This window comes from Cimex lectularius, unplaced genomic scaffold (assembly GCF_000648675.2).
Source record: "Cimex lectularius strain Harlan isolate CLEC.00 unplaced genomic scaffold, Clec_2.1 scaffold79, whole genome shotgun sequence".
NCBI lineage: Eukaryota > Metazoa > Arthropoda > Insecta > Hemiptera > Cimicidae > Cimex > Cimex lectularius.
The window spans coordinates 813282-838701 of NW_019392727.1; the positions used below are offsets into that span (position 1 = coordinate 813282).

Sequence of the window (25420 nt, forward strand, 5' to 3'; positions counted from 1 at the left end):
ACATCAGTAGCATAATAAGATCCATAAAAACATCTGCCAAACCGCTCACGTGTCACATTTGAGATTTTTTTTGACAATAATCATTATTGTGTGTGAACAAATCATGATTCTTTTTCATTTGTGCATAACTGGGGAGATATGTCAAGAAAATCTATCAAAATAATGTTATGCCTTCGCAACCTGGAGAAGTACAAGATGACAGTTCATGCATTGATTAATAATTAATGTTGAACTGAAATAATATACTTTTTTTTGGGGGGGGGGGAGATTGAGTTGATTCCACGGTAGATTTAAAGTGAAGTACTTAACCATTATTTTTAGCCAGACCATGGCATTATTTATTGGAGAAGATATTTATATATATGGACGTATAACACCGCTTGTGATATAGGGTTTGGTTTTTGAAAATATTTTGGGATGCTGTTTCGTCAAAAAAAAATTTCTTGCAATGTTTCTGCCAAAAACGGTTTGATGTAGTTCGCGGGTTGAGACAATTGACAAGAAAGCCAATAAAATAAAATGAGAAAAGGGCCGAAGAAGTGCAAAACTTTCGGTATTTCTCTGTTTTGAGTTTTTGTTTACGGCCAAGGTGGGGGGGAGCAGCGTGTTGGTGGTCCTGAATGGCCGCTTCCTCCTGGCTTCCCCCTCACAGTCGAGAGCAGCCCTCCGTCAGTGTCGTAGTCCCATTTGCCATTCGTCAGTGCTCCTCAGTGGTTTGTGTTGTAATGTTGTGTCCAGTTATGCCCGACAAGCATGCTAGCTGATAAGACTTCCGATGTCTATATCAGGACTGCATGGGCTAACGCTGAAGTCGCTCTAGCTCAAATAAACAAGGTAACTTTTTCCCCATGGTTTTTCACAAATTTTGGTTTTTTCGAAAGAAGAAAAATTTTTTTGGCTCTTCAGCCCGCCTCGACAGTCATGACGACGGAAACATTTCGGTCCTGAAGAACATTAAATACGATAAAAACCGGAAATCGGCGCCTCCTTTTATTTTCATTGATGCTGAGACTCTGGTCTGCACATAGGAATCGGTTTTTGTCATCTTCGACCTAAAAAACAAAATTTTCCAACTCATTTCTTTTTGACATCATAGCAAGCTGAAAACGTATTGAATCGGCCTATATTGTCACTTTGTCGATCTGGTTCATAATGGTACACATTCAGTTGCTGTAGATCTCAAGAACTCATCGGAAAGGACGACAAAAAACGCTGTGGTTTGTTGTCAGTTTTTTGTTTTATATTCCGCGGCCTCTGTTTTTTGGTTGAACCCTTCCTTAGCCCTTTTTAAAGCCCTTTTTCGAAAAACGCCGAGCCGGGCCGTCGCATTTGGCGTTTTCAACGGAGGAAACGAGGTAGCCACCGTATCCTGGGACTTTTTTACTGGGTCAGCGTCAAAGATGAAGTGTTTCCTTTTCGGCTCGTGTTTTTTCTCCTTCTGGGGACGTCGTTTTGCCGAGTGTCAAACCTATGTAAATGTGTACCGGCTTGTGACATCCAAACATTCCATCCACCGTCACTGTTTTAAAACCGATAGTTTTTGTAAGCGTTGAGAGGATTTTATGAACAAAAGCAATACATTCAACCCTTATCATTGAAATTATTAATTATTTTTCCTTAAAACATTGTGGACATGCTACATCCTTTGCTGAACACCTCGTGGATTGTACGTTTTTAAATAGCACAATCCACTGGATCCACTTTATGCCGTGTTAAAAAGGAGAGACAGTTTACGTTTAAAGAAATCAGCAGGAGATAAAAGTCGTAATTCTAATTAAACGGACAGAGAGTAGCATGTAAATTAGATACGAATCGTAATTTATGATGACATAAGTATTCCGCGATATGTGTGGCCCAGGAATGCCTATTCGGATGGATTCAGAAACCGGCGGGGCTAAGGTCGGCCCCGAGTACGCTTTGGAAGGACCATTGTCCGTCTTAACGTCTTCCCTAGAAATACGGTGTGTGGTAAATTGTTGAAAGAAATAAGGTTGGGCAGGTAGGTCCTATTGTAGGATGTCAGACCGTTACTAATGTTACTAAAGTGGTGGGGCGAGATCGGCGGGTGGTCCACGGCGACGCCAGGAGGAACCCCCATTGCCACAGCTGTTCTCCTGGCTAACAATCAACCGGTGAAACGCCGCACTATTTGGCAACAGGGCCCCAACCCTCCACTACCTAGAAATGAACTTATTCCCCCATAAACCGGCCCGGAGGACCACCCACGATTTCCTGTCCATCTTTTTATTTACCTCCGCCTCAGCAAGAGACAATATCGTTTCCTACCTGTCACGCCCACTTCTCCCTGATCTGCTCCGAATACCGATGAACCTACCCGCTACCGGAAGGAAACAATTCATCCCGACTAGGAAGTCTACCCCGCCCCGCCGCTAACATTTCTCCAGAGTCCCTCATCTCTCGCCTTTACCTCTTCAAAAGGAGCCGATTGATCCATTATCGATCCATTTTGAATTCATCAAACTTATTTTAAAATCCTTCTCTACAAATTGACATTCTAGGCATTCCACCAGTATTGAACATTTTTAAAATTTATCCACTTAAATTAATTTTTTGTTTGCTAAATTTATTTGAGTTGAAATAGTTATTTTTGTTTTAATACAGTTTCCCATCACAACAATTTAAAAAAAAAAGGACTTCGACAATTTTGGGCACAAAGAAACATATTTTTTAAATATATATTTGTGCTCTGCTCTTCTATTCTTCTCAACTCTCGTCTACTTTTTAAAACAATTTACTACAACTATTTTCTATTTAAACTGCAGACAAGGATACAAGTGGTGATCATAAGGTTCCATCGCACTGCGGACAAAAGAATGTACTTTATTGTAGGTTTATGATATGGAATCTTACCATTAAAATGCTTTTTGGATAGTTTTAAATGTTTCTTCTTCGGGATCTGACTTTGATCATGACGAAGCGAGAAATTAAAACCATCCAAGACTAATTGTTGTACTCACTAAATAATTAAACAATAGTTGATAATGGCGACCTGCTCGTGCAGATTAATGAAAATTGAAGAAAACAAATAAATGGCTCAAATAATTAAGAAAATAAACAAGGCAATAAATACATAATAGTCATAAGTGCTTTTTGATAAACAAACGGGACTTTAGAAAAATAATACTGTAGAAAATAGACCCTTCTAACACGGAAACACACGCTTTCGACCAATAATAATTTTAAAAAATAGTCTTTTTACAAACTTTACCAAGATTATTGTTCCAATTTTAAAAGGCTGGGTAAACAAGTATTGTAATTTAAATTTATAACAACATATCAATGGTCCATAAATCGTTCTTCTCATCGAGTCCTCACACAAATCCATCTGGAAACTTACTGATAAAAAATTCTTAAGATCGTAACGTTTGCTCAGTTTTGTCTGTATTCCAATTACACGTTTGATATAATTCAAATCTCTGTTATCATTGGAAAAGGAATTTTGAACATTCCTTGAGCCAAAAAACCCTCACATCTTATCGAACGGGTTTACTGAACCTTTAAGAAGAATAAAGTGTTTGCACAATCAAGAGGACCAATTTGTTGTCAAATTATTCAAGCAATTAAATTATCTTTTTAAGCAATAATCTTAATTTAAAACAATCTTAGAGTTGAACTGCCGAATGGCTAGGGTTCCTACTCGTGTTAGCCACGCTAGCGGTCCTGTGTTCGAATCTCGGCATAACAATGGAATTTATAATTGTGAATAATATGGTGAAATGGTACGCGACACCCAAAATGATGTTGGACGTTAAGCCATCCTGTATGGCAGGAATTACTTTACTTACTTATATAGAATTCTTTTTATGTAAGGACTTGGCTGAGATAAAAAAGTCAGCGTCACGAGCGGGATTCGAACCCACGACCTTCGGCTAAATACACCACTGCTCTACTACTTGAGCTATAGTGACTTCGATTCTCTCCATCTCAACCTACAACCGTTCGAATTTTTCCTCTTTTTGCCATTTTTATCTCAGCCAAGACCTTACGTAAAAAGAATAATTAATTGAAAGAAGTAACTTGGCCAATGACCACTAAAACGTAAATGGCTTATATAGAATGTATCAAGTTTATATAAATGAAAATGGTTTTTAGGATCATTACGGATTGTTTAGGAGTTTTAATTATTACAATACAGTCATCATGATTCTTTTTATGTTAAGTTTAAAATATTCGAATATGACCCAACTATTTCAGGAATATTTGTGTTTGAATCGATATTTAATCAACGTTAAATTCATTGTTTCGTTTTCTACGCAAAATAAACCATGGGAAATATTTGAAGCTTGTAAAGCCCTCTCGGAAAGTGCAACAAATGGATCTCGGTATTTTTGGACCGTTTTGATGTTCGGCCGTCCAAAAACAAAAACGAAATGAAAACCAGAAGACTTACGAGACCACGTTTCAAAGCTCAAGCCCTCCCCAAGTCTTGTAATTTTAAAAAGGTTGCTTCTCTCATACACAAAAACACGTTATGCCTCCAACATAGAATCACAGTGCTTTTCGTTGCTACAAACTCGTTACGGGTTCGTTATGAGTTTACGACTCTCCATAAAGGTGAGGAAACACGGTTCAAAATAAACGAGCTTATGAAAATAAAATAATGTAATTAACGGTTTCACCAACAGCCTTTATTTAAATCAAAAAGAAAAAAGAATTACTGTTGGCTCCATCGCTTATTATAAAATGGTTCATGACGGCCTTCCTGCCGTTTCTTGTGAAAATTGAAACAAAAACAAAAACATCATGAACAAGTCATCAAAATAATCGTCGATCCACATACTCTCATTAATGACAGATAATAGATTAAGTCCCTTCTCCCATTCCAGATGAAAAATAAACAATATTCAAATCAGGGTTGAGATGGGAAGTTAGTGCCCGAGTGGATCGAACTCACGATAGCTCAAGATGGTAGAGTAGCGGCGTATCTAGCCGAAGGTCGTGGGTTCGAATCCCGCTCGTTACACTGACTTTTTATCTCAACTAAAAACCTTAATTAATAGAAAGATATTAATTGGCCAAGCGGACCACGAAAACTAGTGAATTTAATATTCAAATCGTTTTAGTCAAACCATTTACATTATAATACCGCGTACATATTACAATTATCATACATAAAATTTAATTTGCCTGGCGTACTTTACCTTCAACTTTTTTTTAGGGCGCGAGGTACTTTTAAAAACAAATGTGTAACCTATATGGCAAAAAGTTTTATAACAATTACATGTTAAAAAAATGGACACGATGTTTTTTAATTGGCTTAATAAGGTCCGAATTAAAATAAAAACCATTTATTTCTTTTTAAATATAACCGGTATTTATATGATAAAACACTTATTTCTCCATTTTCATTTTTATTGTAATTCTTTGTATTACTTTTTTAAACACTACACATTCATTCATTTGATTCCGACGTTTGCATATTGACTTTATCTGAATTTTTATTTTCTCTCGCCATTTTTTTTTTTTTAATCCGTATATTTTGTAAGATCTGCGAGGGCATTTAAATGTATTCATTACATGAGGCAAGATTGTCTGTTCGTATTATGTAAATCTACTGTCAAAATATTAATCCTTTATGGAAATAACGCTTCTTTATTATTGTAGAACTGTAAGAGTGCAATAAATAAATTCCCATTTATTACCCTTAAATGTTTCTTCATCTATTTAAGCCTTGTAATAAAACACACAAGACGGGGAGCCCTTAATTTAAGAAGCGGAAAAATTTTATTTTAAAAATGGCGATGACAAACTACATAAATTAGACACTTATATAGTTAGAGGTTATTGTACAATGCAGGGAAATTGCTTTTTTTTCCTTTCTAAGCTAATAGGAAGTTAGCTTCTTAGGGAATCTTTTTTTTATTTGGTCGAACTGACGTTATTGCTGAATCTTTGATGTTAACAGACCCCTCATAACAATGCAATATGGTTCTGTTTTTCTTTAAATATATATTTGTTTAATGTTGTTATTTGTAGCCTATTACAAATGTAATGGAATATGATCATAATGTGGTTTTTTTCACACGGTCACAACACTAACTACCAGCGCTGCACCCGGAGGGACACGTGCCAATGCTGGTATTCAGTTTGAGGAATTAAAGGACAAGGAGGACTTGAGGATATCGCCAATTAAGGCGACATGTTTCTTGGGATTGAATATGTAGAGAGGGCTCGAGCGATAGGGTTAGGATGGATCAAGAGGTTGGTGTGAAACTTTTGGAATCGGGAACGGATCAGTTCGTTGACAAAAGGAATGTTGAGCCATTGTGAATAGTGAGGTTAATGACGTAGTAAGGAGCTTAGACAATTTGCTAAGTGTCTGTTCACGGGACACCATATATATGAGAACTTAGAGGCAGGAGTTCTCGAGACCATCATTTAAGGCGACGTGTAGAAAAGGCAGAAGGATTAGGATGGATCTAGAGGTTCGAAGCGATCAATTCGTTGACAAAAGGACTGTTAGGTTAGTGATGTAGTAAGGTTCTTTCACTATTTGCCTGAGGACTTTTAATTTGTAAGGATGCGTTGGATGTAGTATATGGCTTGGGAGAACCCCACAGTTCCACTCCGTTATGTCCAAAATGGTCGCAGTAAAGTCTTGTATAAGTTTCGTTTCGACGGTCAAGACAGTTTTGGGTCCTAGAAGTCTTCATTGTGCAACTTCCATGTTGTTTTTTCTTAAGTCTTGTATGGGGATTCCACGACTGTGTCCAGGAAAAGTTCTATTTAACTAGAATGGAAGTCGGTGTCTCTTTTTTGTTGATGTACTGTAGAGGGCAAGACTGTCTTTTTAATGTGAACACTACACTGAGTATATTTTTCTTCATTCAGTCTTGTCACTTTTTACACCAGTTTCGATAAGCTCAAGTTGTTCTTGGATGTTGGAGGTAGCTTGGAGTTAGAGGACAAAATTGCGGTATCGGCGGCGTTGATGGTGATGATGTTATTGGAGTGTGAAGTAGGTGAGCAGTATAGATAGATGATATATTTGGAATTTTTTTTTCTTTTACTATCTACATACCACACAAAAATATTTTAAGGTAGGTTAATAAAGGGGGATACGTTCTGTTCTAATAGAATTTTTTGAAGTCTGTTTATAAATTTTAAGTAAAATGGCATACAATGATAGAATCTCTTAGAAATTCTATTTGTTATTGATTGCGGTTTTTGTATAGTACATGCCGAATCTTGTTGTTTTGAACATAGGCTGACTTTTGAACGTACCCTTGGGAAACATCGATTTTGAAATGTCTATACAAGAAAAATCTAGTTTGGTATTAGCTCGTCGAAATAAATTTGAGCAATAAGCGTTTTATGCCATTTTTTCTTACGTACGTGTTTCAAAAATTATTTATTTTCAATAAACATATGGTCAGGCTCAATGACATATTTTTTTAAGATCCGACGGGATGATATTACATTTTTCGTTAACAAATGTCTTTCTTTCTTTCTTGTTAATAAAGAATATGCGTTGAACTTAGAGGTCAAACGTAAAAGTTTAAAGATGAGAGTTTTTAATGTATGAAGAAAGTTGGTGTTAACCTTACTAAACGGTGACAAACGGCCTCAAAATAGCTGTGCACTGCCTAAACTGGCCGAATGCCCATGTGTACATGCCATAATAAAATTACATGCTGCCGTATCGTCCTTCTTCCTTGTGGATTTTCACTTAGATACGCGCTGACGAAAGAAGGAATGGCCGGCAGTAAATCGTCAAGACACGTTCCCGGTACGGTCGTGTCTTGTCGGACATTTGTCTCCGAGTTTGTCCTTTTTGTAGGATCCGTGAAAGTCAGCCGAGAGGGAGAGGAAGTCCGGGATTAGGCCTTTTGTCCGTGGCGGTGTCTTTGTCGGACAGGACTCGACCGCCGAAGAAGTAAAGATGCTGGAAACGTGCCCGGCCGACCGTTATAAGACGAGACTAAGCGGACCAAGAGGATAAAGCAGATGCGAACAAATGCTTGTAAATTGAATCGGCATAACAACTCGTATATAAATTTCTTCTCAGTTGTTTTATTGCGCTAAGCAATTAAAAAGACCAACATTAAAATCCTCCCAGGAACGCGAATACCTTTATAAACACGATCACTATCTGCCCATACATAAAGGAGTTTAATAATTGTTTAAGCTCATCTTTGTTCGACTAAACTATTATAATAAACCTAATAGTAACTAATAATAATAAATTTCTATACAAAATCAGGTTAATAATTTACGATTGCCTGTTTGTATGCGTTAAATATTTATTATGAACTATTAATTAATAGTTACTACTAGTACAGTTCTAATAGACCTACTAGACATCATGTAAGTCTTGCTGAACCGGCATTGGATACTTATTGGGTCCGTCTTAACACGCGGGTATGTTGAACAAACGTGTTTCGGCATTACACCATCTTCAGTGAGGAATTCCACATCTTTTATGTAATGTAACCTGTCTGTCTGTGTTGGAGTTGATGCTGAGTGTTGGTCTGCTAGTCCGTGAACTCATGACGTTGGGTCCGTTTTCATTCGCGGGTTGAACTGCTCAAACGCGTTCGGCATTGCGCCATCTTCAGTGAGGAACTGCTTATCATATAAGTGCCTATTTTTTCCATTTTTCTTTGAAAATCATAAAATTAAAGCCCTTTTCGGCCCGTAGGCCAATTAGTGATTTATAGTGTAGAATTAAAGAACGGGTTATGACATAAATAAGAAAAATGCTCTTGCCGCCCACGTACACGGAACTAAGCTTTTAATAATATTTGGCCTATTGAACTAATAAAGCTTTATTTAATTTGGTTCGCTTCTTTTCGGAACCTTTAAATTATATTTAATGACGTACTTAAATTGTGGTTCAAACTCCGTTGTATTTAATTCAACTATACATTAATGTTTGTCTTGAAAACTGGAAAGGTCAATTTTATTGTTTATAATAAAAACTCGGGCTTTACAATGATTTCTAGAGTTGTATAGTTGACTTTTAAAAAGTACCTGTGAGGACATGCATAGCTGCCGGCATTCCGTACGTTCTTCATCTTGGGTGGTCGGCCCTCCACTAGGGAAAGAATTTTCACTGCGATTTCCCTTCTAAAGCTTTAATTTTACTTTATTCGCTTGTATTTCATTTTATCGCTTGAGGACCTTTCACGCTTTATTGAAAACCATTTTGTATTTATTGCGATCTAATTACTCAAATGGACGATTTGATCGATCAGATGTACATAGTAATAATCGTATTTTGACCGGGTTACAATATAAAATTATGATAAAAGTTTTGCTTCAAGATTTTTAAACAAAATTTGTAAGTCCGAATGAATGTTTCAAAAGGCTTCGGTGAGAATGTTCTCCGGACTTATTTTTGTACTTGATTTGTTTCGAAGTTAACAATGCTTCGGTTTATTTTTCAGGGTAAGGCCGAAGGATCGAGGACAGCCATCTGGGTTAGGAGCCGTATTCAAGCAGAACTATTTCATCTTGGCTGCCTCGTCTACTGCCACCCGGGAAAAGTCATCTTTGTTGCCATCCTTCTTCTAGCATCGTTTTGTGTTGGTTTGAAAAGTGCCGTTTTCCATTCCAGAATCGAACAACTATGGGTAGAAGGTAACTTTTTTCCGTTATTTACCTATTTGCTAACTACATTGACTAACATATCTGTTCAACTTTGTCAACATCCTTAGATTGTAAACAAATGTAACGAAAGAAATAGCATCTACAGAGGTTCATTTTTTACTCGATTTTGTATCTATAGGACGGAGAACTTTTTCACAGTTTACAAAAAGTTTTTAAACGACTTGCCGCCGTAATTTGTTATCTTTAAACGATTCGACATAGAAATCACCTCGGTTTAGCTTATAATTTATGAGGCGTTTCAAGTGAGACACTTTTTACTAGCTTGTATAGCTTGTATAGCTTAGTGCCATCAACGGCTGAGTGCAATTTCTGTCAAAGAATTACTTATGACCTCCGTACTTGGGCCTGTATAACTGGTTATTACTGATAGGAAAATATATCGACGTCGTGTTTTATACGAACAGTAGCAACATTTACGGTTTTTGGCTAGTTTTTCAACAAGATATAACTTCAACCAAATTCGATATAAATTATTGATGGGATGACTTATGTCCTCTTCAGGACGGTCTATTCTTTACCCAAGCGAAGTGGTGAGAGCGTGATATCGAGCTCAACTCTCTTCACTTTTAGGTTCAAATTCGTAAAACAATGTGCTGTTTAACCTGTTATTTTTCGCTAATGAGAGTGAGAAATTTAGACAACAACGCCGTTGTTTGTTTACCGTTTTAAGCAACACAATGCTTCTTTTAACTTCAGTCTAAAAGTGAAGAGACGCGGACGCGATATCACTCTACCTCACTGAGGTAAGCGAGGGCGCAATATAACGCTGAATACGTTAAATCTTAAGATCGTTTAATTATTTTTTTTTCTGTAAACAATTTTAAAATTAAAAATTCATATCACCACACTTCTTATCCGAGTTTACACAATAATTTCATAAATTTTCGAAGTAGCCATCCCTGGCTAGAAAATCGGAGTAAAACAGTACGCGTAATATGAAATAATAAGCCCCCACCCTATGATATAAATAAATATGTTTTAATAATGAATTTTTTTGTGTTTTTATTTTTGCCTATACATATTACTACGTAATACAAATGTGATCACAATATGTTTTTTCACACGGTTACAACACTAGCGCTAAGGCTAGGGCTGCACCCTGAGGGCACATACCTTGAAAAACTAGCCAATGCTGGCACTCATTTCGGTGAAGGGATTCAGGGGCAATGAGGTCGCGAGGCCATCGTCCATTAAGGCGACGTTCTCGGGATGAGAAAATGTACAGAGGGCTTAAGCAGAAAGATTAGGACGGATCGGATGAATTCGTGTCAAAAGGACTGTTAGGTTGGTATGGTAAAAAGGGATACTAGGAAGCGGGGTTTGTGCTTCCCAGGGTCTGCAGCCTTTTGGCTTATTGTACCTTCCTAGTTCCTTAATTCAGTGCTATAGACTCAATCCTTCTCCTTAGAAGTATCAGGTCATTGACTGTCGCTGCTGCTACTGTTAGGTTAGTGATGTAGTAAGGTTCTTTCACTGTTTGTCTGAGGACTTTTAATTGTAAGGATGCGCTGGAAGTTGGATGGCTTGGCAGAAACCCAGTTCCACTCCGTATGTCCAAAGTGTTTGCAGTAAAGTCTTGTATAAGGTTAGTTGAGTGTTACGGTCAAGACAGATTTCGGTCCTAGAAGTCTTCGTAGTTCAAGTCTTTTGTTAAGTTGTTGTCTCGTAAGTCTTGTGTGGGAATTCCACGTGTTGTGTCTAGGTATAGCCCTAAGTAATTTTATTGAAAGGAAGTCGTTATCTCTTTGTTTTTAGTGTAGAGGGCGACTGTTTTTTTCAATATGAACGTAACTGAGTACATTTTTCTTCATTCCGTCTTGTCACTTTTTACACCAGTATTCGATTAGCTTAAGGCGTTCTTGGGTGTTGAAGGTAGGTTGGATAGGATTCGAGTTAGAGAATTGAGGTATCGTACGCGTACGTGGCGATAATGGTTTAGTGACCGGGATTTTTGGTTGCCCTGAAAAGGTCTGGTCAGCCCTGTGGAGCCGGTGTTAGGTCCGGGGAGTGAAGTTGATGAGCCGAATGTGGTTGTAGTGAGAGTCGGTAAGTAGAGCAGCATGCAGCCACGTTGGCTGTTGAGAGTGCGAAAAATGATATTGCAAGTACTCTTGTTGCTTGTTGTAGCTAGTGCTAACGGCTTGTTCCGTTAGTTAGAGTTGAGACCTTGTTGACCCTGTCTGAAAAAAGCAGGTTGAGCTCCTATAGACCCTGTAAGATGTATACATAGCAGCTGCAAGCTCATTTGCTGCAAAGAGGAAAGCGAGACCATAGTTGAAACGGTGGTCACACCTAGTGGATAACTAGGTAACCACAGATAGTCACCAAAATCGTAGGTGTACAGGTAAATCAGCAGTATAGATGATCCAACATATACAAGGTAGGACCATGCTCCCTTTTGGGACGCCGTCCTGTATCGATCTGATTTCCAAGAACTCGTTGCCGCACCTCTCTCTGAAACAGAGGTCGGTTAGGTAGGATTTCAGGATAAAGTTAGGAGTGGGTAGGAAGCGTTTAGGTTTATAAAGCATGCCCGGCCCCCGGGTGCCATAACAAACTCAACATAGAAAAGCTTTAAATCTCATTAATGGCCAAAGAATAGATTCTGTGGGCGAGACAAATTTTTAATAATTATCGCTTGTGGTTCTACTAAAAGGAGGAAAAATCGCTTACCTGTTTTCTTATCTCTTGTAAATGTTTCTTTTTTTGTCTTCACTGTTTAATTAGGCTAATTGATAAATGTTTTGTTCATACTTTTTAAAACCTCTGCAACTAGGAAGAATAATGGTCTTAGCCATTTTCCTTATTTTTATACAAAATGTACCTATTTCACACTTGTTTGATATTTTATTTAGGTTTTAATTTCCTAATTGCAATTAGAAGTTTTGAGATTTTTTAAATTATTTTTTGTGTTTTAACTAGATTTGAGAGGCACGATTTTTTTTTCTTTCTAAATCTTTCTGTCTACCATTAAATTAGACACAACGTTCATTGATCAGATCCGACCCGCTAGGCTCGGCAACCTTCAACGATCATAGCTATACATAGATTTCAGACGGGAGCTCGCACGTTCGCCGACCTGGTTGTCGGATAGTGACAGACGAACATCCCGGAAGCTGACCTCCGTTCTTCCATTAATATGATGTGTCCCTGTCCTTTGGCACATTTTTCCGTTCCTTTTGCCTCTTATTTGCGTTTTAAAGCCAGAAAATAAATTTTCATAGTGACATATGTTTAAGGTTTACATGTAGATCTTCATTAAGTTCATTCATAACTTCTTACTTCTTACAGGTATAAATTTGTATATCGAAACAAATTTGAGAGGACTTGACCAAATAAGCAGGACATTTATACTAGGGGCAAAGACCACATTTCACTTTTATTCGCGTCGCACTTTTAAAAAGCGAATAAATTTCAAATTTGAGGGAAAATATTTTGTGATTTTGTTTTTGTTTTCTTTTGTGCACAATTTTATTTCTTCATTATTTTTAGGCCATTCTTGAAGGTGTGTATTTTGTGTTTTATACATTTCGCTTCCAAATGAACAGTGCTGTCGGCATATAATTTTATTTTTCACGTTGTATCATCGTTTCACATTCTGCGGGATTTCTTTTGCTCATTTGTTCTTAAAAACACTAAAACAGCTTAACCTGTTCTGTTTTCGAACTGTTTCGAAATTTGCCTATTTTATGACTAGATTCGTTTAAAACTAAACCTTTGAAACTTTTAACAGTTAATTTAACGGATAAATTTAACCAACACGTCACAATTAAATCGGACATAAAATTGGCACAATGGTATTTCTGTGTGACTTACGAACATCGGTCAAAGACCCGTCCTCTTTAAAAATCAGAGATATGACTCAGTATATTTCACGTTCAAAACATTTATTCTTTTTTTTTTTAAATCCTGTTTTTATTGTTAGGGGTCTACATTTGATGAATGTGTACCGTATATAATTAAATTTATTTAATCCTCTCTTCTCTAAACACTCGAAAGAGTAGATTTTTACAGCAATAGGTTATAGTAAATGAGTGAATTTAGAAAGTGGTGAACGAAGGTAGAGAATGTTTTGATGTGGGTAGTAGTGGCCACCCAAGGTACTTTTGGGTGGTCTAAATCCTCCATTAGTGTTCACCCCCTAATATGTTATCTCCCGAGAGATTTCACCTTTTGATATCAATATACTCATTTGACATATAATTAATCCAGTTTTTTTATGTTTGCATAATCGTTTGTAAAGTGCGCTTTTGCATTTTACAAATGCTTGACATTTTCTACGTTCTCCTTCAACGCTGATTGCCGAATTAATTATATCTTAAGATTTTTTTTAGACTTCTGACTATTTATTTTATTAGGGCTCAGGATTTTATTGAAAATTAACTATGATGGCATTTAATGGTTCATTATTCGTTAGGAAACGATAAATTATAACTCTTCAAATCCTTCATGACCTAAATGGTTAAATTGTTATTAGGCTGAATTTTTCTTTCATCCCATCACTTTGCTTTTATTACATACATTGCTGATTTTTTTTTTTTTTTTAATATTTACTAGGATCTAGATAGATTCATTCTTAACCCTTTTGAATCTTTAAAATCCCGGCTGAAAATTGAATTTCTAATCTATTCTCGAAACGTTTACATACAATTAATAGAAATAAAAAGTATTCCGTTCATCTTTTGTGGATTAGTATATAAGTAAAATATAAGTAGTCAGGGTTTCGATTAATCGAGTCGAGAAGAAATTTCACAAAGAAATAAAGTATTCACTAGGATTGATGTCCCACATCATAAAAAAACTTTTTTTTAGATTTTAGATATTATAATAATAAATCCAATTTACATAAATGTTTAAATATGGAAAATGTAACAATTTATAAAATAAAACGATATATAATGCAAAACTAAGGAAACAAAATTATACAAGTATTAAACAATAATATTTATAAAATAGGAAAATAAGTAAAAAGAATGATTCATATGAATATACATAAAAATATCACATTTGGTATTGTCTATAAACTGTAAAACTAAGAATTTAAATTATCATTATTTAAGCTATTATACAAATAATGTTAGAAAATAATTACATAACAAAAATTTATCGATTAAGTAAGTAAAATGAATACACTATTCTATCTATATATTTTTCTGGCATATTTATATATATAAATAATATATATATTCTAAAAAAAATTAAATAACAAAAATGTTGATTATGTTGATTACTGGAACAGAAGTTAAGTGAAGTTGTTCAGCAAAAAAATCATTTGAGGGTCAAGCTCATTATTTTATCAAAAAGAGTATTTTATCCATATTTAATTGTATGATATTCATTAATTTTTTTTTTTTTTACTTTGTAACAATATAAAATTGTTTTGTTTTTGTCCCCCCCCCCCCGAGTATTTGTGTTATTGAGAAAAAAACCATTTGTAAGTATGCTGACTTCGAAATATCTGGGCCTTTTACCATACAATGATGATTGTCATGTCAACGCCTTAACCTTTGAAGCCACCAACGCCGCTGATATAAATTTAATATCAGGATCAAGATAATTTAACCTAAAATATAAATAATAATTCAAGATTTAACTTGTCTGCAAACTTGATTGTAGAATATAGAAAGAGAAGAATTAAAAGTAAAAAGATGAAACTTTTTCGACAGAACGCATAATTCTGTCAATAGGAGTATTTGTACTATAGTTAGTAGAATGGTAGGAAATGTGAGAGTCTTATTATGCCCGGTCAAGTAACGGAACAGAAAAGGTAATTTGACTAATTGTGTGTAAAAAAAAATGTATGCCTTATTGCTTAGAAAAGTACATGTTAGGTGGTATTTCAACACTAAAACATCATGTCTAATTGACTGATTTGAAAAGTAAGAGCCGTTGAGTATAATTGGCTTTACAAAAATGTTGTATGAATATGTTCTGCAAAATAGCCCGATTGTTAGTTCCATAGTTACTTTTGCATCCATATTGGTGGAGAAAAAAACCTTTTATTTAGCTATTATACCAAATTATTATATGTATTTTATAAATAGTTGCCCGCTTTTGTCAATAACCTACATAATATCAGAGTAAACCAACATAGATTCTAAATATCCATGTGGCCAGAGGAGGCTCTGCAAGGCCATTGACCTATTCTTGAGATTATAAAAACAAACATGGAATCCTCCATCTTAGAATGGATCAAAAAAGACAAAAGGAGGAGTGAATAAACTCTAAAGATGCTAGACACATTAAGCTTATGTTAAAACTGGCAAACTCACTGCTACAATTAGAGAGGGCTAAACTCAGAGGATTGATAGGACCAGTCACTGGCATCTGACAAAACATCTGTACAACATGGGTTTATTCAATGATGACCCCATTTGTAGGTTATGCAATGAGGAGAAGGAAACAGCCACCCATATCATCTTCGAATGCGAAGCAACCACTCAATGAAGACAAAAAACCTAGAGATAAGAATTGTAGCAATGACCTATTACTTCATAGATGGAGGATCGAGCGATTGCACTGAACTAAGGAACAAGGAAAAGTACAATAAGCCAAAACACTGCAGTGCTTGGAGAACAAAAAACCAACTTCCTAGTATCCATCATCATCATCCGTACATAAAACCTCATAGCAAAAATGAGGGCAAAAATTATTTCATGTGACAAATTTTTAATTGCAATCATTATAATTATAAAGATCTTGTCATAAAATCGTTTTATTACCAGAGATCTAATTTTTTAAAATTTGTCTTTTACAGAAGGAGGCAATGTAGAAAAGGAACTAAGATATAGGACTGCTACGTTAGGAGAGACTGGGTCCAGTATTCATCAACTAGTTATACAGACTGCCAAAGATTCAGATGCTTCGGTACTGCACCCGTATAGTTTGTTGAAACATGCTGAAGTTGTTAAAATTGCAATTTCGTTGTCCGTGAATTTATTTGACATGTAAGTCGTTTGCAATATCTTGAGTGATTCATTTTGCAATTGATGTTCTAAATTTTTTTTTGTCCCTTTTCAGCACATGGAGGTTAAAAGATCTGTGTTATTCTCCTAGCATTACAAATTTTGATGCCCACTTCATAGATCAAGTAGGATATTTCGTTTTACCCCCCCCCCTTCTTACAATTAATAATGTACATTGCCATAACATTTAAATTTTTACAGATATTTGAAAACATTATTCCATGTGCAATAATTACACCGTTGGATTGTTTTTGGGAAGGATCTAAATTATTAGGCCCAGATTATCCAGTCAACATACCGTAAGGAAAAAGTTTAAATTATTAATCAACTGAATAACAATTAAGAAACAAAATTCATTTTTTTAAAATTCCAGTGGTCTTGGATCAAAAGTTTACTGGACAAATCTTAACCCTCAGAAACTCCTTGAAACTGCAAAAACTTTTGAAATTGGGTTCCCTTATGACACCTTGGAACAACATATGAAAAGAGTAAGTGTATCAAATTTTTTAATAATTAATTATTACTTAAAAAGAAAAAACAAATTTAATTTAGAAGTGTCTAATTGAATTTTAAATCAGCTACTTTAAATAATTAAATACTGTCTTTATATTTGTTAGATATGAAAGTAAAGTTCTTGGAGAATATGTTTATTTTTTATTTACTTTACAGGCAGGAATAAGTACAGGGTATCAAGAAAAACCATGTCTCAATCCTTTAGATGAAGAATGCCCTAGTTCTGCTAGTAACAAGAAGAGTCAAAAGGTGAGTCAATTGTCAACAAAACAATCCAACAATTTTATAATAATAGGTAAAATGATAATTGGAGGATAATTTTGCAAAAGCAACCAGTTTAATATAAAATTATATTATTATTTACGGGTTCTGTGGTTCCTATGATACTTTATTATTCACAACAGTTGTTTAAAAATTTGATATGTTACAGTTTCAATCAAGCTGTTATTATAAATAACATATTTTAGCTCTTTTTATTTTCGGATTTTTAAGCATGCTAGCTGCTTTATTGTAAAAAAAAGTTTTTCTTTTTTCCTCTCATTCTTTTGTTCATTATTTCCATGATATTTTGTTATTTTTCCCCCAGTTTTGTACAGTTTTAAGTTCTTTTGTGTATACTTATTTCGTTGTTTTCACCCAATTTATTATTTATTGTAATATCTTGTCTAAAAAAATTCTTACGGTGTTCTTCAGGAGACAGTTCTCACCCATGCTGTTATAATGTGTGCAATATGTACTAACAATTAATAATTGATATAACATATTTTTTCTAACTAAATATTGTAAAAAAATTTTATCTATCCATTTAAAAAAATGGGATTTTTTTATTTACTCTTTTCCTAAATATACAAATATTTTAATATTAACAATAAATTTTATTATTATTGAATAATAATAATTGTGATTTTTAGCCACCAAATATAGGGGCTGAGTTAACTGGGGGATGTTATGGATTTGCAGCAAAATATATGCACTGGCCTGAAGAATTAATTTTAGGTGGTATTAAACGAAACAAGACTGGACATATCCAAAAGTAAATATTCACGACAAATCTTTTGTATGTATCTGTCATATAAAAAAAAGTAATTTTTATTTCGTAATTTTTAGGGCTCAAGCTCTTCAAACTGTTGTTCAGTTAATGGGAGAAAAAGAGTTGCATGAGTTTTGGTCGGATACTTATAAAGTGCACTATGTTGACTGGAGTCAAGAAAAAGCTGCTTTAGTCCTTGAAACATGGCAAAAGTCCTTTTCTAAGGTGAAAAATAAAAACCAAACAATGCACAGTAAGCCGTTGTCGGGCCAATTATAATTATTCTGCAATTTCAGGAAATTCATCGTTTAATGGGAAAAGGAAACAGTACATCCCCTTACAATATGTATGCTTTTTCGTCAGCAACATTAAATGACATTTTACACCGTTTTTCACAAATTAACATAAACAAAATTGCTTTTGGATATGTATTAATGGTAAATGTTAATTTAAATAATGGTAGTAATTAGCTTATAAATGACATATTGCAATTTTTTCAGTTATTGTATGCAGCAGCTTCTTTATTGAGGTGGAATGACCCAGTGAGATCACAGTGTGCACTTGGTGTTGCTGGTGTAATTCTTGTATCAGTTACTGTAGCTGCAGGGCTTGGTTTTTGTGCAGTACTTGGAATAGCTTTCAATGCATCTACCACTGAGGTAATTAAAACTTTCGATATATCACAAATACAGATTTTTATTTCAAATGTGGTGTTTATTGTGTCTATTGATTTTCTAGATTGTTCCTTTTTTGGCTTTGGGGTTAGGAGTTGATGATATGTTTCTCTTAACCCATACTTATGCTGAACAAGCTGGAAATAATACCCCACCAGAAGTATGTAATATATTAAACTTTGCGATTTTATTTATTTTCTTTTAATATTAATAGTTAATAGCGTAGCGAAAAGTGATGACACATCATTAAGTAAATTAATGAATTTTACTATAAATTAATATTTTGTTTTTAGGAGCAAACAGGATTTTTACTTAAGAAAACTGGCCTTAGTGTTCTACTGACATCATTGAGCAACATGTGTGCCATGTTTGCCGCTGCTTTAATACCAATTCCAGCTCTTCGAGTCTTTTCTTTACAGTCTGCAGTGCTTGTACTATTTAATTTAGCGTCTGCACTGCTTGTTTTCCCAGCGATTGTAAGTCTTGATTTGAGGCGTAGAGGCTCTGGGAGATATGACATGCTCTGTTGTTGCTTGCCACCACAAAATTATGCTGGTACGTGCACCCAAAAAACTAAAGGGCCAGCTTGCAAACAGCAAGCTATTACTCGCGCACTTCCTCCAGATCGTCAGCAAACTGTGACAATGTTGGCACCTAAGGTAGGACTAGATATTTTTCTTTTGCCTTAATAACTACGTCAAAAATGATTTCTTAATTGTATGTTTAATTTTGTAGAAAACTTGTAAAGTAAGCAGTCAAAATGAAGAAAAACCAAACAAGACGGAAAGCAATGGTGAAATATGTGAACTACTGTTTGATGGAAATCTGTCGTTGTCAACAATTGGATCATGTTACTCTAAATTCATCATGAAGCCTCAGATCAAAATCATTTCCACAATATTGTTCATTGTTGTATTGATAATAAGTGTCTGGGGATTACTAAGGATCACGGATGGGCTGGACCTTAAAGATATTGTACCTCAGGATACAAATGAGCACGAATTCCTTAATGCTCAGACCAAATATTTTGGATTTTACAATATGTATGCTGTTTCACATCGAGATTTCGAATATCCCACTAACCAGAAGCTTCTATATGAATATCATGAAGCTTTCATGCGTGTGGAGAGTATAGTTAAAAATGATAATGGAGGGCTTCCGCCATTTTGGTTGAGCATGTTTCGAGATTGGTTAATAGGTAAGATTATCCCAATTCAAAATGTAGTTGTTAATATTGAATTGTATAAATTAGTAATGCACATTTTAATATTTTTAGAATTACAATTGGCTTTTGATCGAGATTGGAAAAATGGGAAAATTACACAGGAACGATGGTATTCGAATGCTTCAGATGAAGGAATACTAGCTTATAAACTTCTTGTCCAAACTGGGCATGTAGATAATCCAATAGATAAGTCCCTAATTACCCAAGTGAAATTAGTCGACTCTGAAGGAATCATCAATCCGAAAGCTTTTTATAACTATTTATCAGCTTGGGCGACGAATGACGCTTTAGCTTATGGAGCTTCTGCTGCTAATCTTTATCCCAACCCAAGGGAATGGCACCATGTAGCAACAGACTTTGATTTAAAAATTCCCAAAAGTGCTCCATTGAAATACACACAATTGCCGTTTTATTTGCACGGTTTAAAGGACACTGCTGCTATAACAAAAGCGGTCACACAAGTGAGAGAAATATGCCAAAAATTTGAAGAGCGTGGTGTGCCTAATTTCCCGTCAGGAATTCCATTTCTGTTTTGGGAGCAATATATTCATTTGAGACAATCATTAGGCTTAGCACTTTTATGTGCTTTGACATCAGTATTTATTGTTATTTCCGTATTGCTGGTCAATCCTTGGACTGCTGCATTGATAGTTTTTATGCTGGCTGGGATGATACTTCAACTCCTTGGAATTATGGGTGCACTTGGAATCAAATTGAGCGCAATACCTGCAGTACTCTTAATAATAGCGGTTGGACTTGGCGTTCATTTTACTGTACACCTTTGTCTTGTAAGTTAATTAGTTTATTATATTTTTACTTTTCGTAGAGTGAATTTTAAAGAATATTTGTTCTTAATAATTTGCAGTTAACTTAAGAAAATAATTAGAAGTATCCTAGCTGTAAATATTTTAATAACCACTTTCAAGTAGTAACTTTTACATTTTAAATTCAAAGCTCCCTGCTACTTAGATAATTTTAGTTTTGAGATAAAATTATTTATAATTTATTTTGTCTAGTAAACCTTTAAGTTTGTTGAAGATGGTATACACACAATAATAATCATGTGTTTACATCATTTTATTATTTACTACTTTTTTAAATTTATTCTGGGAGGTATAAGTAGTTTTGAACATTGAAACAGTCAGGTTGTGAATTATTTTTTATTTCCTTTAACGATTTGAAGAACACTGTCAATAGGTGGTTCTTGGAAGAAAAAGGGTCATCCTTACCTGATTAAGGATAGGCCATGTGAGGTTGACATACAGACACTTACTTTTGGGACCAAGTCTGCATATGTGTCCAGCATGTAGAGAAAGGAGAAAGGATGTACTTCATTTTTTTTCCTTGGCTCCATAAAGATCTAGGAATGCCACCCGATGTATTGTGCTTGAGCACATAATCGAGTATCTGACTCCCTGTTCCGATTCTTGAATGAAACTTGGTTGCTTCATTATATAAAGCACTGATATTTTTGTGTCCCCTAGTGCATTGAGAGTGAATGTATTTATTAGCATGAATGTGTAGTGTGAGAGGGTTGATGGCAGAATATTGACCCTCTAAGGTTGGCTATATAGGTGAAAAGGGGGATGGAAAAATATCAAGTACTCCACAACCATTATTGATATTATGTAAATAAGAAAGAATGTAATTAAGAGCGAGTGAAAGAGTGAATGGGTTTGGATTTAGGAATTGATTGTGTTGGGGGTTGAAATTACCGCCTAGCTGTTGGTAACCCCTCGTGCCAAACTTTGGTGGCTAAACAGATAAGTCTGACCCCAGACTGTCAACACTGCTGGTAATTTATTGTAAATTACCAAAACTAGAATTGCCAGTGGACTGCAAGATGTGATAGGCTCAGCTCTGCACCCATGTGTATGTTTATACATCTGTGTGCAGAGTTGGGCTTATATTAATCAGTAATCAGAAACGACCAGGTCGTTGTAAATAATTCTTTTTTATTTTCATTAACGTTTTCAACACTTTACTTGAACCTCTTCAGTACAGGTACATTATATCAGGACCTGGCTGTTTCAATGTTCAAACAATACCTATACTTCCCAGAATAAAGTGTCTTTCACAAAAATAATAAACATTAAAAACTTTACTAAACATAGTTGCATGGATGATAATACATTTGAAGATAATACATGGTATAAATATATAGAATTGTTTTCATTTTAGAGTTTTGTAACTTCAATTGGCAACCGGGAAAGAAGATCTATAATGGCTGTGAAACATATGTTCTCTCCAATTGTGCACGGTGCACTAACGATGCTTCTTGCGATAGTCATGTTAGCATTTTCTGAATTTGACTTCATCGTGAGGTCAGTATTAATGTTCAGATGAATTGTAAAATATTTAAGTATGGGGGGCATCGGTGGCTACAATGGTTAAGGCATTGACATGGCGCTCATCACTGTAAGGTAAAGGTCCAAGGTTCGAATTCAGCCGCCTTGAATTTGAACCCGACATACTTACAAATGGGCTTTTTTTTAAAAAGAACACCAACGCCCCGAGGGTTCAAGTAAAATACCCTCTTAAATTTTTTTTTAAATTAATTTATTTATATATTTTTTAAGTTATTTATTTATTTTTGATATTGTAGATATTTCTTTTATATATTATTGGCATCAGTTGGAGTTGGTTTAATCAATGGTCTTGTCTTTCTCCCTACATTGTTGTCTCTCATAGGACCAGAAGCAGAAGTAATTTAAACATTTAAATATATTTAATTATTTATTATATTTAATTATTTGATGTGTAATGTCCATTGATTTTAGGTTAGACCGTTTACTCATGAAAATAGAATTTCTACACCGTCCCCTGAACCTCTTCGTAAGGTCAGGCCAGTATCATATAGGAATAGTGCAGCCCCGCCAAGAAGAGCGACAAGTGGTGGTCAGTGTCATAGGGAACCTTCTTTAACGACAATTACTGAAGAAGCATCCTGGCATTCTACTACACATGAAATTATAGTTGAGCCTGAGTTTGTTGTTGAAACAACCACATGTACTCATCCTCATGTAAGCATAATTGTTCGTGCATGCATGAATACACAAACATTTAATACAGCACAGTTAACAAATGACATTTAATTTCTATTTTAAAAAATTACAATTTACAGAATGGCAATGGTGGAAGCAATAAATCTTCGTGTGGTCAGCATTCTTGGAGCCAACACTCCGATCCACAACCACAATCTACCCCTCACATTACAACCAAAGTAACCGCAACTGCAAAACTGAAAGTTGAAGTTCATACTCCAATCGGTAGGTTTATTTTAAATCAACATGGTGCAATTAATAAAACAAAAGCTTAAAAAAATCGATAAAAATCCAATTAAACGTTTTTTACAGGTACAGTAGATAGTTGTAAAACACGGCGAAGTCGACGGACGAGTAAAGATTCTAGTTCAAGTTCGGATTCTGACATAGGAAATCGAATATAAATATTTTAAGTAAGTGTATAGTTACTATTTGTGAATACCATATGCAAGATATTAACTAAAGCTAAAGTAAAAACAAATGTAACTTCTGTGGTGACCAAAAAAATTTTTTTTTCTTACTTTCTTAATGCTAACATGAAGTTAACAGTACAATTTGTTTTCTCAAAACAAAATTGATTGTATAAAAATATGTTGCATCTACAAGTTACTTGTAGCAAATGTAAACGTTTTTGTTAACCATTGAACATTAAAATGAATGTTTTTAGTAGGACCTATTTAATCAAAGTAATGATTTAAATTGATTTGTAATTTTTATGTAAGGTATGGTTAAGATGAAAAATTGTGTTATAGAGCTGGAGGTCATGGGTTCGATACCCGCTTATGACGCTAATTTTTCATCTCAACCATACTTTATGTAAAAATTATAAATCAAATTAAAACAAACTTTCTTTTTTAGGATGAATGAAGAATTATAATGTACCTGGTTACCTTAGATTTAGTGTGTTACAACCCAACAGCGCAGAGCTCATCCTACTCTTACCTTTAGTCAAATTGGCATGATTTAAATCATGCACGTATTCAAACTATCATTGTTAACATTACCAGACTTTACTCATGTTAGGCATTAATATAACTGGCAGACTGTCATTCCTAGTTATTAAAATAAGCAGTTCCTTGTGGAAGTTGGAAATAAAATGTTAATTTATTTAAATTATAGAATTCCCAAATGGCTGTGGTTTGGTTGGTTTAATGTTAGGTACCAAAGTAAATAAAACATTCCACCATGTCAGCCTTTTATATATTTCACAATGTGAATGTCATTTAATTTTTATTTGTATTAAAATTATAAACAATTTTAATAATCTGTTTGAATTAAGGAGCAGAATTAAGAAAAAGGCATCAATTGTGTAAAATTTAGATAGTATATTCGAGCAGAATCAGCTCAGCGATCTTTTTCATTTACAAATAAATTATAAATACAGAACCGTGACACTTATAGAATCATTTGTCTCGAAACAAAACTATAAAAAGCCAGAGAACCATATTTATCTTATTCAACAAAATTTCTGATTATATCAAAGTATTACTCAAGATAATTCCCTCATATACTTAAATAGACATATCATATTTCTTTAGTCATTAATAATTTATAAAATTGTAAATTTGTTGTTTTTATTTATTTTTGTGTTAATATGTTATTATTTAATTATTTATATTAGACATAGTTGTAGTAATATTCTTGCCATATTGTTAAAAATTGGAAAAGTAACTTATTTATACTTTTGCTACAAATGCCAGTTGTTTCCTAATAGTTAAATTGAATTGGAATTAAGAACAAATTGCTCATGGAGTATTCTTTGTATAGTAATTATGTAAAGAGTGTAACATATACCATTTATAAACAAAATAAAATATATAAGATATTGTAAAAATGTATATATTTTATATTAAAAACAATTTTTTAAAATATGGTACATTTTTTTAAGAAAGTTACTGTTTATCCTTTCCCTAAAATTTCTTACTTCAATCATGTTCTTGTAATATGTAACACGTTTTCCCCTTAATGTGTTCATAAGGAATTAATTCAAGCCATGGCAATTTCCGGCACTGGCATCACTGACATTGAATTTATTGCTCAATATCTGGTATTACGTTATGTATTGCTCAGACAATGTAGCATTACTGCGCTCTGGTCAGATAATGAGCGTATTTTCAACATGTTAGCTAAATATGCTTTAATGCCTACAGAGGAAGCTAATCAGTTAATTCAGATTTATAATGAAATGCGAGACACATTACATCATTTGTCATTACAGGTGTTTGCTTGCTATCAGGGGAAAAGAACCACAAGGAGGCTTCTATCAAAAACAAGTTATCTACTTCTGTCTTGGGGAATATAGCCAAAAACCCAAACAAGTCCATTACCGATTAAAA

At 34.5% G+C, this 25420-nt stretch overlaps 1 protein-coding gene across 1 annotated transcript; it reads left to right on the top strand.

The window, feature by feature from the left end:
• The first annotated feature begins 665 nt into the window (after nucleotides 1-665).
• Nucleotides 666-24893, top strand: LOC106663373 (protein patched). The gene is made up of 21 exons (XM_014388185.2): nucleotides 666-834; nucleotides 9411-9603; nucleotides 16391-16580; nucleotides 16654-16723; nucleotides 16800-16897; nucleotides 16972-17086; nucleotides 17268-17360; nucleotides 18023-18144; nucleotides 18219-18366; nucleotides 18438-18578; nucleotides 18642-18800; nucleotides 18880-18975; nucleotides 19109-19474; nucleotides 19551-20013; nucleotides 20092-20828; nucleotides 22222-22364; nucleotides 22646-22745; nucleotides 22821-23063; nucleotides 23165-23309; nucleotides 23397-23497; nucleotides 23943-24893. Exons 1-20 carry the CDS (start codon nucleotides 754-756, stop codon nucleotides 23486-23488), a joined length of 3795 nt encoding a protein of 1264 aa, XP_014243671.1. The 5' UTR covers nucleotides 666-753; the 3' UTR covers nucleotides 23489-23497; nucleotides 23943-24893.
• Nucleotides 24894-25420: the final 527 nt, after the last annotated feature.

Excerpts from the sequence above, each read along its gene's own strand:
- LOC106663373 (XM_014388185.2), top strand. The coding sequence starts at position 754 with ATGCTAGCTGATAAGACTTCCGATGTCTATATCAGGACTGCATGGGCT. Across the intron at positions 18,145-18,218 it reads AAGACTGGACATATCCAAAA|GGCTCAAGCTCTTCAAACTG; the intron begins GTAAATATTCAC and ends CGTAATTTTTAG. Across the intron at positions 23,310-23,396 it reads TGAAGTTCATACTCCAATCG|GTACAGTAGATAGTTGTAAA; the intron begins GTAGGTTTATTT and ends CGTTTTTTACAG.